Source organism: Nicotiana tabacum, chromosome 6 (genome assembly GCF_000715075.1).
Source record: "Nicotiana tabacum cultivar K326 chromosome 6, ASM71507v2, whole genome shotgun sequence".
Taxonomy (NCBI): domain Eukaryota; kingdom Viridiplantae; phylum Streptophyta; class Magnoliopsida; order Solanales; family Solanaceae; genus Nicotiana; species Nicotiana tabacum.
The window spans coordinates 2,483,977-2,500,966 of NC_134085.1; the positions used below are offsets into that span (position 1 = coordinate 2,483,977).

At 39.0% G+C, this 16,990-nt stretch overlaps 1 protein-coding gene across 1 annotated transcript; it reads right to left on the bottom strand.

Annotated features, from left to right (window-relative positions):
• Window positions 1-10,795: 10,795 nt before the first annotated feature.
• Window positions 10,796-12,433, bottom strand: LOC107824396 (uncharacterized). The gene is made up of 2 exons (XM_016651141.1): window positions 12,332-12,433; window positions 10,796-11,179 (listed from the first exon to the last, which is right to left on the bottom strand). The coding sequence occupies exons 1-2, from the start codon at window positions 12,431-12,433 to the stop codon at window positions 10,796-10,798; spliced, it is 486 nt and encodes a 161-aa protein (XP_016506627.1).
• Window positions 12,434-16,990: the final 4,557 nt, after the last annotated feature.

A 16,990-nucleotide genomic window follows, 5' to 3' on the forward strand; every position in this document is an offset into this window, starting at 1 on the left:
AAGTAAGCTTTGAGATGAGTTAAGTCTCATTTCTAACCTTGTAAGAGGGAATTAACCCCATAGGTGAATTGATTTAATATGTGCTTCTATTGGTGGGGGCTACGTACACACGAGGTGACGAGAGTCTGTACGTATCTACTAATTATTCTTATACCCGGGTAGTTTAGGACCCAAATTATGAGATACTTGCGATATTTGCACCCTACTCGCTAATTTAAATTCTTAAATCATGTCGGAACTTGATAAAGGAATTTTAAAAGGTTAAATTTTATTCACTTGAATTTTGGAGGGGTTACTTGACCGTTAATGAGAATTGATGTTTCCTTGAATATTAAACTCTTAATAATCTTTGAATAGGTTATTTATAAAGTATTTTTCTCTTCTTGTGGAGCGGGTCGAACGCCTCGGTGATAAAATCGATGCATGTATGGTTTGTGTCATTTGACCCTCGGCAGTGCACAGTTTATATATTGTATGTTGGATCAGGCCGTACGACCTTGGCATAATTCATGCATAATAAATTCCTGAAGCCCAATTATAATTGATATTGTTTCATTGGCTTGAGAGATTAATTTGTTAAATGATGAAATTAATTTGGAGTTTACTATTTGTGAAAGAATTATTTATTTATTTCCTGTTATTGAGTTTTGAGCTATATTTATGTAATCCATGCTTAAATTATAATTTTGGTATTTTATTGTTAGCCCGTAGTAAGTGTCAAAGTCGACTCCTCGTCACTAGTTCTTCGAGGTTAGACTAGATACTTACTAGGTACATGTTGTTTATGTACTCACACGACACTTCTGCACTAAATGTGCAGGATCTGAGGTAGATCCATCTGGATATCAGTCCAGCACGCATCCTTGATTCCACGAGACTTTGCGATGAGCTACCTCCCGAGCCTGTTCTGCAGCAGATGAAGTCTTTCTTTTGCTTTATTTTCTGTCTATTTCACTTCAGACAGTAGTGTGGTATTCTTTTGTATATTCTATTAGTAGTTCATACACTTGTGACACCAGGTCTTGGATATTATGCTAGTAGACACATGATGATTTTAGGGTTATTTTACTCATCTCATTTGCTCTTAAAATTAGTTATCTCTCATCTTACTAAGTTTTTATGTCCTATTCATGCACTAAATAAAAATCAGCTATTTTAAAAATATTAAAACAAAGAATTATGTGGTTAGTTCATCATATGCTTGCCTAGCGGTAGCGTTGGGCGGCATCACGGCCTATAGGAGAAATTGGGTCGTGAGTTTATATGACTTGTTATTCTGGACTCCTAGTGAGTTGGATTTTGGGTTCATTGTTATAAGTTAACTGCTTCATTTCCATTCCTGCCTTTTCTGTCATCATTATTATTATTGCGTACAACTTATCGTAAGTGACCCGTCTTAGCCTCGTCACTACTTCATCGTGATTAGGCTATGCACTTACAGAGTACGTGGGGTCGGTTGTACTCATACTACATTCTGCACTTCTTGTATAGATACCGGAGTTTGTCCCAGCTGTGTTGAGTGAGGCTTGCTCGGATCTAACTATTCAGAGGAAATATAGTTGCACGGTGCTCGCAGCCCTGGAGTCCCCTTCTACATCCTTTTTAGTTGTTTATCTTGTTTCAGACTGTTTTGTTCAAACCACTATCTGTAGTATTCTAGACGCTCATGTATTCGTTACACCAGATCTAGGATTGTAATTGGATTTCATCATTTATTATTAGTTTATCACCTTATTTCAGACTATTCAGTATAATTGTTATCGTTTAAATTTGGAAACTGTTAAAAATGGTCAAAGACATAGCTAACGTTGGCTTGCCTAGCAAGTAAAATGTTATGCTCCATCACAGTTCTGGGTAGGGGTGTCAATGGTTCGGTTCGACAGGTTATTTTATAAAATTTGTACCATACCAATTTTTCGGTTATTCTATTATGTATAACCAAAATTAGACTTTTCGAAACCGTCCCAATCATGTTGGTTTCTCTTCGGTATCGATACGGTTCGGTTAATTTTTGGTATTTTTTATATCATGTAAAATTCATCAGTAGAAGTAGAATGCAATAACATACATTCTTTTATAGGATTTAGCAAAACTCTCTAGACATTTTTACTGTTTAAAGGATGATGAATTAAAAAAAAAAAAAAGATGGCTATAGTATAGATCCATCAACTATTCTACAACAGCGTAAAAGAAATCAAACAAAGGCAAAGAAAATATAAATCACACGAGTTGAAAGATAAACCAAGCTGGGACTCAAGAATAAAGTCTATAGAAGATTAAATATTCAAAAAGATAAATTCAAATTACATGAAAGGAAACATATTTAGTACATTGTAGTTTGTTGCTCATAATCGCTAGAATACTTTGTGTCTTGCTAATAAAAATACTTGAAATAACTTAGTTTAAGTAGAAGTAGCATAATAGGTTTTAGGAATTAGTATTTTGAGTTTAATTACTTGTTGGGTTGTAATAGTTTTCATAATTTCAAGGCCCAAAGAAAATTTAATGTATTATTACTTTTAAACTTACTAAATAAATATATTTTCTACATGTAAAATTTATCCGGTACGATTCGGTATTTTTCGGTTTATTTTTATAAAATAAAAAACCTACCCTAATTATCGGTGCGGTTATAGATTTATATAAAAACCTACGGTTTCTTAAAAAGAAACCTAAAAATCGGTTCGGTACGGTACGGTTCGGTCGGTTTAGTTGGTTTTCAAATATCGATTGACACCCCTAGTTCCGGGGATGGAAATTCCGGGTCTTGATAAGTTACTTGTTAAAATTTTACTTCTATGTGAAAGTTAATCTCAGTTAGTCAATTTTAGATAGACATTAACTGTATATACCTAATTTAGTTAAAAATTAATTAGAATCTTGTAATTTTCTTATGTTCATTAATAATCTTGGAAAGTTAATCATCACTTAATCTGAAATTAATGTGTTGCCTATATTGTTTCTTTAAGTTACTTTATCTTTCCTTTTTTTCCCCTATATTTGTTTCTCAATTGTTCCTATAAATTGTTTACAACAGCTTAATCCTGACATCAAAAGCTCCATTGACACAATTTGAGTATTGAATTTCTTGGTATTTAATAAGAAATCATGAAGTACTTCTCAAGCATAGCTTTCTTTATATTTGTCCTCTTTAGTGTTCTCGGTAAGTTTCATACTCATTTATATGATCTATTTAATTTGTCATTCTTGAGTCTAGAATTCAACAAAAGATTTATGATATTTTAATAAAGAAAAAAGGCATAAATATCCCCCAACTTATGACTTAAGTTTTACGGGGTTCGATTACCCTTATATTATTCTAAAGTGGAATAAATATCTTCTTAAAATGTCATAATCATATTTTTCTTGGGAGGTGAAACACACTCGCTTGTCATGTGGATTTTGTTACCTTTTTTTTTTTTTTTGCTCTCATTATGTTTCTTATTTTTATTTATTATTCTATTCTTTCATAACTAGTAGCAACACCATGACAACAATAAAGACCAAAACTTAAATTCTCTGATTTTGATTTCGGTTCAAAAGATGATATTCCCGTATGACTATTTCTTTGTCATTGTTATTATCAAATTTTTAAGAAAAGAACTGTATATTTTCAAAAAGAAAGGAAAAAATATTAGTTAAGTTTATGTCATAGATAATTATGTGTGATATCCCATAAAAATATGACATGTGTACGTATAATCAAATTTTAATTTATTTTTTTGCTAATATAAAGATAAGAATAAATCCAAAAAAGATTGAGGAAAAAGTACCCATCTAAACTTAAAAAATAAATTTTCAAAGGAATAGTGTTGTAAATAGAGTTCAACGTCTTTCAATGGTTGCTTTGTCATCAGAGGGAGAAGAAAAAAAATAAAAGACAAAAGATTAAAAAAGAATAAGAGAAAAGACGTATAAGTAATTTTTTTGGCTTCGCACTCAAGAAAGAAAAGAAAATGACGTGTAAGTAAATTTTTTCGGCTTCGCACTCTTTCAAATAAAGTGAAATACACATACTTTGCCGTGTTAGCCATGAGGGTGGGAAAAATTCCACCTTAATTTTATTATTTAGGGAAATTATGGTACAATCTTTTAGCTTTATAGTCTTTTAATATGTTTTTTCCATTCTCACATTGATTTTATTTTGCTTACAAAAAAATGAAGGCACTAGGACGAATGGAATATTAAACCGGTGTCATGTGTACATCCCATCAACCACAAAACCTTGTGATGCACGAAATTGCAATAGCTTATGCATTAGCAAGTTCAGTAGCGGCCCTCCACCTCCTGGTATTCGCGGAGAATTTCAAATAGGAGATTGTGACCCTGATCAAAGTTGTGATTGTATTTTCTGTTGCGAAGATAAACCGTGTTGATCTCCGCTTAAGAATTCTTCTTCATGTAAAGGTGAATTCAAGATTTAAACTCTATCAGTTCAATTTTATGACGCTTGATACAATATTTTAATAAATATCATGATTTTGTTGAAATCCGTGGAGAAAACATTATATATGACGGATTATATGTTTTCAATGATAAAAGTAAGAAAAGGTCGTCATATTAAATAGGTTTATTCAATTTACAAAAATCGCATATGTGTTACATATGTGATATTATGCGGCCTTAAATTTAAAAAGTAGATAATAACGAACATTATCAACTAATATTTCTTCTAATTACAAACATACCATCATTATATATTTTGGCATATAATTAATTCAACATAAGCTACGTACGGATCAAATTAAACTGATTTATCAAATCAAGAAAATATTATTTCAAAGATGGTGAATTTCTAATAGGCTGATTGGACTGTTCATTTATATTTCAGTTCCTATAGGATTACGCTTAGTTTTGTTTTCTTTTCTGTCAGTTTAAAATTTAAATTATAGCACAACAATTGCAAGTTGGCCAATTCTTAAATTTTTACGATTGGCTTATAGACTATAAAAGATTGGAATTTTTACCTCCTATAGCAAAATTTGATATCTTATTTATTTTAAATAAATACCTTTTTAAAAAATTATATTTTCATAGCTACCTCCTACCCTTAAGCCATAAAATACTCTTAATTAATTGCACTAACCTTATAGCCTCGTATTGGCTGGCCTAAGTCAGAATCCTATGGAGAAGGTCTTGTTCACCTTCTTCTCGAGTGTATGTTTATCCCTTCACTCCCAAGTCATTCAAGGGCTTATTTGTATAACCATGGGTTCTTTATCCCTATGGAGTGTATTGTTTCGGTCTCTCATTCTTTCAGATGGAGGTTCAAAATCAAAGCAACGGCCATAGAAATCAAGCCTTAAAGAGAAAGATGGAGCTTCGAAATCTGAGGTAAATTGAGGAAAATCTGAAAGGAAATCACGAAGATCCATCCTATTTTGATGGTCGTTGCTTTGACATCGGTCGAGTATAGTTTTTCGCATGATTTTATAGCGCAAGTCTTCTTTACCAAGCTACACATCTTCATTAAATCATAAGGAATTTCTTTCTTTTTTGCGCCAAATTTTGAGAGTTTCGAGTCAGAATCGCGACCCTCTCGACGAGACGACATTAGAGGTGTTCTTGAAGAAAGATGATCACGCCCAACTATGCCTTATAAAAAGGACAAACGGACGTTGCAAATAAAATTTGAGTATTTCACCCAGAGTCGAACCCACAAGAAATTAATCTATCAATTACTCTTGTCAGACTCACTAAATTCTACGTAATCAACTTCCCAAACGTTTTGAATCACAATTGAGGATATTTTTACTAACTATAACATACTGCAATTAAGTAAATAAAGATTAACTATGATTAGTTTGTAAACAATTAAGAGAAGGATCTAAGGTTATGATTTTTCCTATTGATGGAATCCCCTCCAGTTATGTTTAATATAGATTTGCATAACCGTCTCTATCGATCATGAGCACTCTTATTATCGTAAATCTCTCCCGAGTAATCACGACAATTTACTAGACGCACTCTACTAAGTTACGCTAGCTGGCTTTTAATACAGCTCACTTTAGATCGCACCCAAAGCTTTGTTATCCCTAATCCCGCCTTTAAACCATCGGTTATTGATCCCTCATATACTTTGGGAGTGGTATTACTCAACAATTACCTAAATATGTACTCTCTCCCGAGTAATACATACTAAATAGGCACAGCTAATTGAGGATCCTATCAATTAACTACAACAAGAACGTAGTTGAACAAATAGAGATTAAACTGGGCAAACTATATTAACATAACAAGAAGTTCATCCTTCAATAGGTTCCATCAAAACCTTAGATTAAATATTTAGCTACTCATACTAGTGTTCATCATAACAAAAGCAAAATTCATCACAAATGGTAAAACTCTATGTTGAAGTCTCCTCATTGCCTCTTGCTTTCCTCTCTTGAACTCAGCTATCCAAACCTTGATAATCTTCCTTTGGGCGAGCTGGACCTCTTTTAGGTTTTGTGGAATTGCCCCCGAACTTCCAAGTTTACCCCTGAACTTTATTTTTCTGGAACTGGACTAGTGCGATCGTGCTAATGGGCACGCTAATGACCGTGCATGTGGCCTACCATTCTGCCTCGAACTCCTGGGCTAGTGTGGTCGCGCTAGTGGGCATGCTAGTCTGGGTCATCATTTCAGCCTTTATTTCTCTCTTCTTCCCACGTACTCAGCTCCGAGGGGCTTTCCTTGCTTCAATCTAGCTCCAATTATAGTTCTAAGTCCTCATGCATGTAACGCGTTCTTGCAAAACATGAAATTCGCAATTAGAGCCAATTTATCATCATTTAACTATCCTATGATAGTGAAACATAGTCAAGCTGGGGCATAAATAGTCACCAAATTATATGAATCTAGCCTATTATCAACACCCCACACTTAAATCATTACTAGTCCTTGAGCAATCCACCACACTCTATAAAGGTTCCTTCACTAAGCCTTTTCCCCTAGCCTATCACACCAAGAACAAATCACCAAAGTTACGCCTAGTAGTGAACAATCTTTGCCTCAAAAGTCGACTCTCACGTGCCGTGCAATGTTCGTACTTACTCAAATTACTCTATACATAAGTCAAGACTTACCTTTCCTTCGTGAATCACATGCCCTCACATCACACAAGAGAGTAGTTCCGCAAATATTAATATTAAGAACAATTAGGAACTTAGATAAACAAAATTCGCTCACTCTCAAAAAGAACATTCACATGCCACAAAGACGCACCATAGGCTTGTCCGTAGTGTACTACTCTACTAATCGAGCCTATTCAATCTAAGATCAATTAGGACTTCACTTGGTTGTAATGTAGGCTAAGGGACGGGTAGGATATATTTGGATATAGTGACTAACCTCCCTAAGCACTTTTAATACAATCACATTAACATTCAAAACCATACTTATGTCAACCACACATTCCACCACATTTTTATTTATAACATCTCACTCCATTAGGTGCAATTGTATCAAATTACCACTTACCAACTACTACATTTACTTTTTTTTTAAGTGGTGCTTATTCTTTTAGTTTTCCACACAATTGCACCTTTCCTCTATTTCATCGGTTCCACTCAAAAACCAAACCATCAACCCACACTTTAGCTTTTGCATATTTCACTACCATTCAAGTGCTTACAGGAGGTAAAGGGGTTCAAACAGATGGCTATTCAAACAATTGGGTAAGGTTCGCAATGTGGTTGCTAAAGAAACAGGCTTATAGGTTCAACGGGGTTGACTATGATGTATTACGTTTAGGTGGGTCCACTTTATATATCTAGCTTAACAAAGAAATGCCTATATCACTTCTAAGACTGAATGAAATTACTATTTCATTTGCAAACACACGGGGCAAGTTCTAGGCATCGAATGTAAAGCATAGAATACAGTACAAATCACACACACATGGCACATGACTCACTCCAGATTAGCTTATCCGGACACTCTCTTTTGAGTATTCAAGTCAGTTACAAACATACAATTTAAGGCACTTTAGCAAGAATCAACCACTGAGACTAAGCGTTACACTCTAGTGTCTACTGTGTTCAAGTGTATCAACGCCAAGGGTTTCTCTTTCTACTTCAGCTTGTAGCTCATCAATACTAACTAAAAACTAAAAACTAAATAAATAAAAACTAAATATACCCGGTTCAAGATAAACCCTTGGAAAAGAATCGTGGCCCAAAGAAAAACCAAGGGGGAGTTACTACACTACCTAAAACAAAAAAAAAAATCTTTTTGGTATTTTCTTTAGACTTACTTCCCTCAAGAAAACTGCATAAAAGGTCCGTCATCACGAAGAGTCCCCATATTCCTATTTTTTTACGTCGGCTTAGACCCTCAAGAACCCCATCGAAAAAGATTCGTCTTCGGGACAAGTCAACTTACCTACCTTAAGCTTACTTAATGTAACCATTACTCAAAACACCAAAAACAATCAAGAAGAAACAAAGAAACATCAAACAGTCAACTTGTTACATATACATACATACATTGAAATAACCCCAACCCCACACTTAAAATGAAGCCGTGTCCCCATGGCATACAAAATAAAGAATAGTGAGGTAAAGAAACTTCCCTGAAAGATCACTCTTGACCGGAGACCATGTCTGGGTTCAAATTGCAAGCACGACCCAAAGCTCTCAACCAGCCCAAAATTCTCTTCTTCGATTTCACCTGCCTGTCAGCCACCGCGTCAACACGTGTACCCAAGTTAGCAACCAAGGTACGCAATCTAGCCACCTCCTGCTCCAAAGCTATGAACTGGTTAACCCGAGCAACTCCAGTTGGTGCTGCAGTCCTAGATGGTGCTGTAGCTGCTGCAATTTGCTTATGGGCCTGTGGCTCGGCCTCTGCATCCTCCTTCTCAGCCTCCTCATCCTCAGAGTCATCAGAATCACCACTAGCATCACCACCTGCTGCCACCGGCTCCTTACCAGTAGTGACCTTGTCAGCTCGGAACTTGTGGTCTCTTGGCACTCTCCCATCTAAATCCAGATTTTCCGGCACCCGAGCTGCCCGGCAAAGTCTAGTAACCAATGAAGGAAAGAAGAACCCGCACCTTTTTACTGGACAACGGGTGAACATCTCCTCATGAATCACTTTGGCCACGTCAAAGTCGTGACCATTAACAAAGCACCAAATCAGAGCCGCTCGAGGACCATTCACCTCCGTAGTGTTGAAAGATGGGATCAGGCGGTTGTTGATAATATACAACCAGCACTTCCCTTCAAAGGTCAGCGCTGAAGAGTGAAACTTCCGACCATACTTCATCCAGATAATATCCTTTTTGGGTACACAAATTGTTTCAAAGAACATCGCCCACTGCATGTGTGATCTGCCATACCCCTCATAATAGTTAGCATAAGGATCCACAGGAGCGGGCAGCTGATACATCGTCCGTATAGCTTCAACAGAGGCATCCACTGCCTTTCTACGCACAGTTACAACTCCATTCACATTCTCTTTCACATTGGCGTAAAACTTTCGGACAACCATCACATTCCCCTCGCCCGGCTCGTCAATGAAGGTTTGTAACCCCCGCCTTACCAGCTCAATATACATGTGAGGGCAGCCCAATTGGACCGATCCTATATCAATGCCCCTTTCAGGTATCGGCTTTTTAGGGGCCTTATCCGCAAAGTGGTCTTGAGCTTTGGCAGACATAAACCTGCTACTATCAAAGGGAAGAGCAGGAGCTGACCCGCGCACCCTAGACGATCCAGCTTGACTGCTAAAACAGGCACCTGTGGTGCGACGTTTCCTAGATGGAGCCATAGTACTTGGAAAACATAAGAACATTAGCACAGCCCAAAACAAAATTGTGACGCAATGCGGTTACTCAGACTTTACACACATAATTAGTCACAATTACACAATTACATTCACTGAGGCATTTACACAAATACCTTGTGGGCATTATATACTCACACCCCATTTCAAACATGTTACAACCCCAAAACCACTACAATGTCCCTATAATCATATACTAATTCAAGCTACATTCCACCAATCATACCACCCACAATCACTATAACATAAGCTACAAATTCTACTAAGAAACGAAAAGAAACAAAAACTAGAGAAATACATAAATTAAAAAAACAAAATCTGAAAAAAAAAGAGGAAAAATTGACAAAAAGAACTCATACCTATAGTGAGATACTGTGGGGAAAATAGAAAAATAGTGGGGGAGAGCGTGGCTTGATACTTGGGGAAGTTTTGTTGGGAATTTGAAGAAGAGGGGAGATGAAGAAGATGGAGTTCTTGAAGAAAAAGGGGGGTTTAGGTTTTGATATGGGCGTTAGAGTTGAAGAGGGGGAAATTAGATGGGGGGAGGGGGAATTTTAGACTAAAGTAAAAATTTAGACTAAACTAATAGTAAGTTAAAGGGAAAAGAAAACAAACGCATCAGTTGTGCACAACTAGCGCGGTACAAGCACGGCCGTGCTAGTCCAGGCAAAACACTTGCCCATATGCGCGGCCACTAGCGCAGACGCACTTCTAGCACGGGCACATGTGTGGTCTGTAGTGCGGTCGCGCTAGTGTTTTGGAACTGAGGCAAAACACTTGCCCATATGCGCGGCCTGTAGTGCGGTGGGTAGCGCGGGCGCACACCTGGGCATATTTTTTTCATATTTTTCACCTGTTCTTTCCGCTTCCCATGGACTTGTCACCTGCCCAAACTCACATGCATTGGTTAGTACTTCCCCATACTCAAAATTAACAACTACTACTATTATTGGGTTGCCTCCCATGTAGCACCTGATTTAATGTCGCGGCACGACGCAGACAAGCACATTTAAAGCTCGCTCGACCTCTAAGGTTCAGTCAGGTGGATCTCTAACACTTCCTTTGGTTCACTCATGCCTACATATAGTTTCAATCTCTGCCCATTGACTCTAAATATATGAGAGTCTTTCTCTGAGGCAATCTTTACAGCTCCTGAAGGGAATACTTCGACCACTCGAAATGGGCTAGACCATAGTGACTTGAGCTTACCCGGGAATAGCCTTAATCTTGAGTTAGAAAGCAATACCATGTCCCCAGGGTTGAAATGTCGCTCAACAATGTTCTGGTCATGTAACCTCTTCATTCTTTCCTTGTACAATCGTGTGCTCTCAAAAGCCAGATATCGGAACTCGTCAAGCTCATGCAATTCTGTGATTCTCGTTGTGCCCGCAGCCTCAATGTCTAGATTCAGCTATTTCAGTGTCCACCAAGCTCTATGTTCAAGTTCCACTAGCAAATGGCAGGCCTTCCCAAATACCAACTTATATGGTGACATACCAATCGGTGTTTTAAAAGCAGTTCTATAGGCCCAGAGTGCATCATCTAGCTTTTTTGCCCAATCAGTTCTTGTGGCATTTACAGTCTTGGTCAATACACTCTTTATCTCTCTATTAGACACTTCGACTTGCCCACTGATCTGAGGATGATATGGTATTGTCACTTTGTAGTGCACGTCATACTTTGCCAGCAACTTCTCGAAAGCTCGATTACAGAAGTGAGTGCCTCCGTCACTGATAATAACTCTCGGGGTCCCAAAATGGGTGAATATGTTCTTTTTCAAAAACCCCACCACCACTCTTACATCATTGATGGGAAGTGATGCAGCTTCTACCCATTTGGACACGTAATTTATAGCCACCAGTATGTACTTATTGCCAAAGGAGCTGACGAAGGGGCCCATGAAATCAATCCCCCAAACATCGAATACTTCAACCTCTTGAATTGGGTTCATGGGCATCTCATGGCGACGGAAAATGTTCCTGGTTCGCTGACATTCATTACAGCCCTTCACTTATTGATTTGCATCCTTAAACACTGTTGGCTAGTAGAACTCGGCCTCTAGCACTTTCGCAACCGTCCAGACTCCTCCAAAATGCCCTCCATACGCCGATGCGTGACATGCCTACAAAACAGAAGATTGGTCTATCTCGGAGACACACCTCCGGATCATATTGTCAACACATATTTGAAGCAGATAAGGTTCATCCCAATAATACATGCGGCAGTCACGATAAAACGTTTTCTTTTGTACAGAGGAAAGGTCATAAGGCACTATACCGCTTGCCATGTAATTTGCAAAATCTGCATACCATGGCATTTCCTCAAGGCTTGTAGCGAGCAGCTACTCTTCTGGAAAGGTTTCCAGAATATCCTCAACCTCAACTGAGTTTTCAGCTCCCTCAAGTCGTGATAGATGATCAGCGACTTGGTTTTTTGTGCCCTTAAGGTCACGAATTTCGAGGTCAAACTCTTGCAGTAACAGCACCCAACGAATCAGGTGCGGTTTAGACTCCTTCTTCTCAATAAAGTACCTGAGAGATGCATGATCAGTATATACAATTACCTTAGAGCCAATCAGGTATGATATGAACTTGTCAAATGCAAACATCACAGCCAGCATCTCATTTTCAGTCACAGTGTAGTTCAGTTGGGCTCCACTCAGCATTCTACTAACATAGTAAATCGGGTGCATTAGCTTGTCTTTCTACTGTCCCAGCACTGCCCCCACTGCATAGTCACTGGCGTCACACATAAGTTCGAATGGTTGCTCCCAGTCGGGGGCAATAATGATGGGTGTTGTGACTAGCTTCTTTTTTAACTCCTCGAATGCCACCCTGCAATCATCAGGAAACAAGAAGGGGTGATATTTTTCTAACAACTTACAAAGAGGGTTGGCAATTTTTGAGAAGTCTCTTATGAATCTCCGGTATAAACCGGCATGCCCGAGGAATCTCCTGATTGCCTTGACTGAGGTGGGAGGTGGCAGTTTTGCTATCACGTCAACTTTAGCACGATCTACCTCGATTCCTTTACTTGATACCCAGTGTCCCAAGACTATGCCCTCTTGTACCATGAAATGGCACTTCTCCCAATTAAGAACCAGGTTAGGCTCAATACATCGTTTCAACACTCGGGTCAGATTTATAAGGCACTCGTCGAACAAGTTCCCCACTACTGAGAAATCATCCATGAACACCTCCATTATGTCTTAGACCATGTCAGTGAATATGGCCATCATGCACCTTTAGAATATGGCGGGAGCATTGCATAGGCCAAAAGGCATATTCCGAAAAGCATAAATGTCATAAGGGCAAGTGAAGAAGGTCTTCTCTCTGTCCTCTAGTGCAATGGAAATTTGATTGTACCCAGAGTACCCATCCAGAAAACAGAAGTGAGACCTCCCTACCAATTTGTCTAGCATCTGATCAATGAAGGGAAGTGGGAAGTGGTCTTTCCGGGTGGCCATATTCAATTTTCTGTAGTCCATGCAAATTCTCCAGCCTGTGACGATTCTTGTAGAGATCAGCTCATTGTTATCATTTTTTACCACCGTCATGCCACCCTTCTTAGGCACACATTGCACCAGGCTAACCCAGTTGCTATCAGAGATTGGGAAAATAATTCCCTCATCCAACCAATTTATCACTTCTTTCTTCACCACTTCCTTTATGTTGGGGTTCAGCCTTCTTTGGTGTTCCCTGGAAGGTTTGTATTCCTCTTCCAGCAGAATTTTATGCATACAATAGGCTGGGTGGATCCCCTTTATGTCTGCCACGGTCCATCCAATGGCAGACTTACACTCCTTGAGCACCTGCAAAAGTTGTTGTGCCTGTACATCTAACAAACTAGATGAGATAATAATAGGTAATGTGGAGTTAGGCCCTAGGAATTCATACCTGAGATGGGCAGGCAGTGGCTTTAATTCCAGCTTTGGTTGTTCTTCTATGGATGGCTTGACTAGAGGAGTTCCTCTATTTTCTAAATGCAGGGGCTCGAATTCAAGAGTTCTATCCCAAAACCCTCTACCCTTTAAAGTCAACACCCATTCTGCGAGTTCTTCCCCCTTCACCTCATCCAAAGTTACCAAACATGCAGCAAGGGGGTCCTCAATAGTTAGCGTCTCATCATAAGCTTCTACGATTACATCTACGGCATCAATAAGAGAACAATTGGCGAAATCACTTGGTCGCCTCATAGATTTTTGCACATTGAATGTTATCTCCTCATCGTTCAACCTCATCTTGAGCTCCCTAGTCTCACAATAAATGAGAGTTATCCCAGTGGCCAAGAACGGCCTTCCCAAAATTATGGGAATTTCTTCATCTACCTTGCAATCTAGAATCACAAAATCTGCAGGGAACACAAATTTCCCTACCTGGATCAACACATCATCCAAGATACCAGAGGGTCTTTTCACGGTCTTGTCAGCCAGCTGCAACAACATAGAAGTGGGTCTAGCTCTTCTAATCCCCAACCTCTTATAGATCGCCAGGGGCATGAGATTTATGCTAGCCCCCAAATCACAAAGTGCTTTGGCGAAAGCAAAGTTACCAATGGTGCAGGGAATTGTGAAACTCCCTGGGTCAGATAACTTCTCAGCAATTGGTCTAGTCACCATCGCACTGCAGGTCTGAGTAAGAGTCACTGTTGCCAAGTCTTGGAAATCAAATTTTTGGGACATCAAGTCCTTCATCATTTTTGCATAACCAGGCATCTCCTTCAAAGCATCAATTAATGGAATGTTTACCTGGATTTGTTTCAGCATCTCCAAGAATTTCTTGTATTGCTCCTCTTTTTGGTACTTAGCCAGCCTCTGAGGGAATGGTGCAGGGGGTCTCTTCTTCCCACTAATGTGGGTATTTTCTTTGTCAGCTACCACCTCAACTATCGGTTCCTAGCTGTCTCAACTTCTTTTTCAGCCTCAATCTGGGTGTTATGTTCTTACTGGGCAAGTTGTACTGTCACCTATGTCAGTCTCGTTAACTCATCTAGCTTAATGGGCACTGGTACAAGTGTCTCAGCCTATCTGCTTTCTCGAGCCCTCTCTTGCTCTAAGTCTAAGTCTCTGTCATTACGTAGACTCACTGCCATCAGCTGCTTCGGGCCTTGATCTTTTGGATTTATCTGAGTGTCTGCAGGTGGTGTCCTATGAGGACGAGTATTCAAAGACATTGAAATCTGGCCCATCTGCACTTCAATATTCTTGATAGCTGACTCATGTGCATCTACTCTTTCACTGATTTTTGCATTTGACCCAATAACCTGTTACATTATTGCCTCGAGTCTAGCAAACCCATCTTTATGTCTTCCACCATGCTATTGCTGAGGAGAATGATACCCCTGCTGCTGATTTTGATTATTATATCCTTGTGGCCTTTGATAAGGCGCCATATTATTGTGAGGTCTCATACCTCCCATGTTTCCATTGTTGAGTTGTGGCTGGACTGTCCTGTACGAAAGATTTTGTTGGCCCCAAGTTTGACCACCCTGTCTCTGGCCTCCATAATTAGACACATAATTCATGTCCTCATGGTAGTGATGATAATCAATTTCTGCATTCCACTGGTTACCAATTGGTTGACTAATGCAAGATGTGCATAAGCCCCCATTGGTAGTATCTACAATGTGTATCTGCTGCTTCTGCTCTGACTCTTCCACCTTTTTGGTGAGTATACTCATCTGTGTCATTAACGTGGCCATGTTTTTAGCAAGAGTGTTGGATGGATCTAAGGGCATTGAGTGAACTACTGGAGTGATAGGTGCATTCCTGGTTGTCCATCCCGAATTCTGTGCCATCTTGTCAAGCAGACTCTAGCTTTCTCTCCATGTTTTGCTCAAAAATGCTCCACCAGCTGAAGCATCAACATTACCCTTCATGCCATTTGCCAAACCCATGTAAAACCGCTACCCCAACATCTGATATGGAATACCGTGGTGCGGACATATAACCAACATCCCTTTGAATCGTTCCCATGTTTCTTGTAGTGTCTCTATTGGTCTCTGTCTGAAACTCAGAATTTCATCAATTTGTTAAGCAGTCTTGTTGGGTGGATGAAACTTGTTCACAAATTGCTTGACCAACTCCTCCCAAGTCGTTATGGAATTAATGGGAAGTGAGTTTAGCCAGGTTTGGGCAGCTCCCGTCACTGAGAATGGAAACAACAACAACTTTATTGCTTCCTGAGTTACGTTGGGCTGCCTTTGAGTTTTGCAAATTGATAGGAAATTCTTCAAGTGTTGTTGAGGATCTTCGATTTGTGACCCCGAGAATAGTCCCTTGTTTTGCAACAAGTGCAGCATGTTGTTCGAGATTTGAAACGATTTAGCCTGTATCTGCGGGACTAAAATCGTTGTGGCCAAGTTCTCTGCTGTGGGTTGTGCCTAGTCATATAGCGCAGCCTCTGGCACAAGAGGTGCCACCGGTGCTAATGGCGCAGCTAGGTCTACTACGTGATCCCCCATGTCTGGTTCAAATTGTTCAGTTGTTTGTTGTTGTTGTTTGTTTTTCTGGTTGGCCCGATTCAAGGTCTTGAAAACTTTCACGGGATCTGATAATGCTTCAAATACTTCACCAGTTCTCGATGAGTTTCTAGGCATGCATTTGTACAACCAAGTCAACAAACAGTAAAATTTCAATGTATAGATTGGATATAGAGAAAACTGACTACACTAAGATTTTTGTACTTCTTTCAATTTTAATTGATAACACCGTTAGTTCCCCGGAAACGGCGCCAAAATTTGATCACGCCCAACTATACCTTATAAAAAGGACAAACGGACGTCGCAAATGTAATCTGAGTATTTCGCCCAGAGTCGAACCCACCAGGAATTAACCTATCAATTACTCTTGTCAGACTCACTAAATTCTATGTAATCAACTTCCCAAACGTTTTGAATCACAATTGAGGATATTTTTACTAACTATGACAGACTGCAATTAAGTAAATAAAGACTAACTATGATTAAGTTGTAAACAATTAAGAGAAGGATCTAAGGTTGTGATTTCCCTATTGATGGAATCCCTTCCGGTTATGTTTCATATAGATTTGCCTAACCGTCTCTATCGATCATGAGCACTCTTATTATCGTAAATCTCTCCCGAGTAATCACGACAATTTACTAGACGCACTCTCCCGAGTTACGCTAGCTGGCTTTTAATACAGCTCACTTTAGTCGCACCCAAAGCTTCGTTATTCCTAATTTCGCCTTTAAACCCTCGGTT

Bases quoted from the DNA above. Each gene is read 5' to 3' on its own strand.
- LOC107824396 (XM_016651141.1), bottom strand. From the start codon at position 12,433: ATGCTGAGTGGAGCCCAACTGAACTACACTGTGACTGAAAATGAGATG. The intron at 11,180-12,331 runs GTAATTGTATAT...ACACTGAAATAG, and splicing joins CATACCTGATTGGCTCTAAG to CTGAATCTAGACATTGAGGC.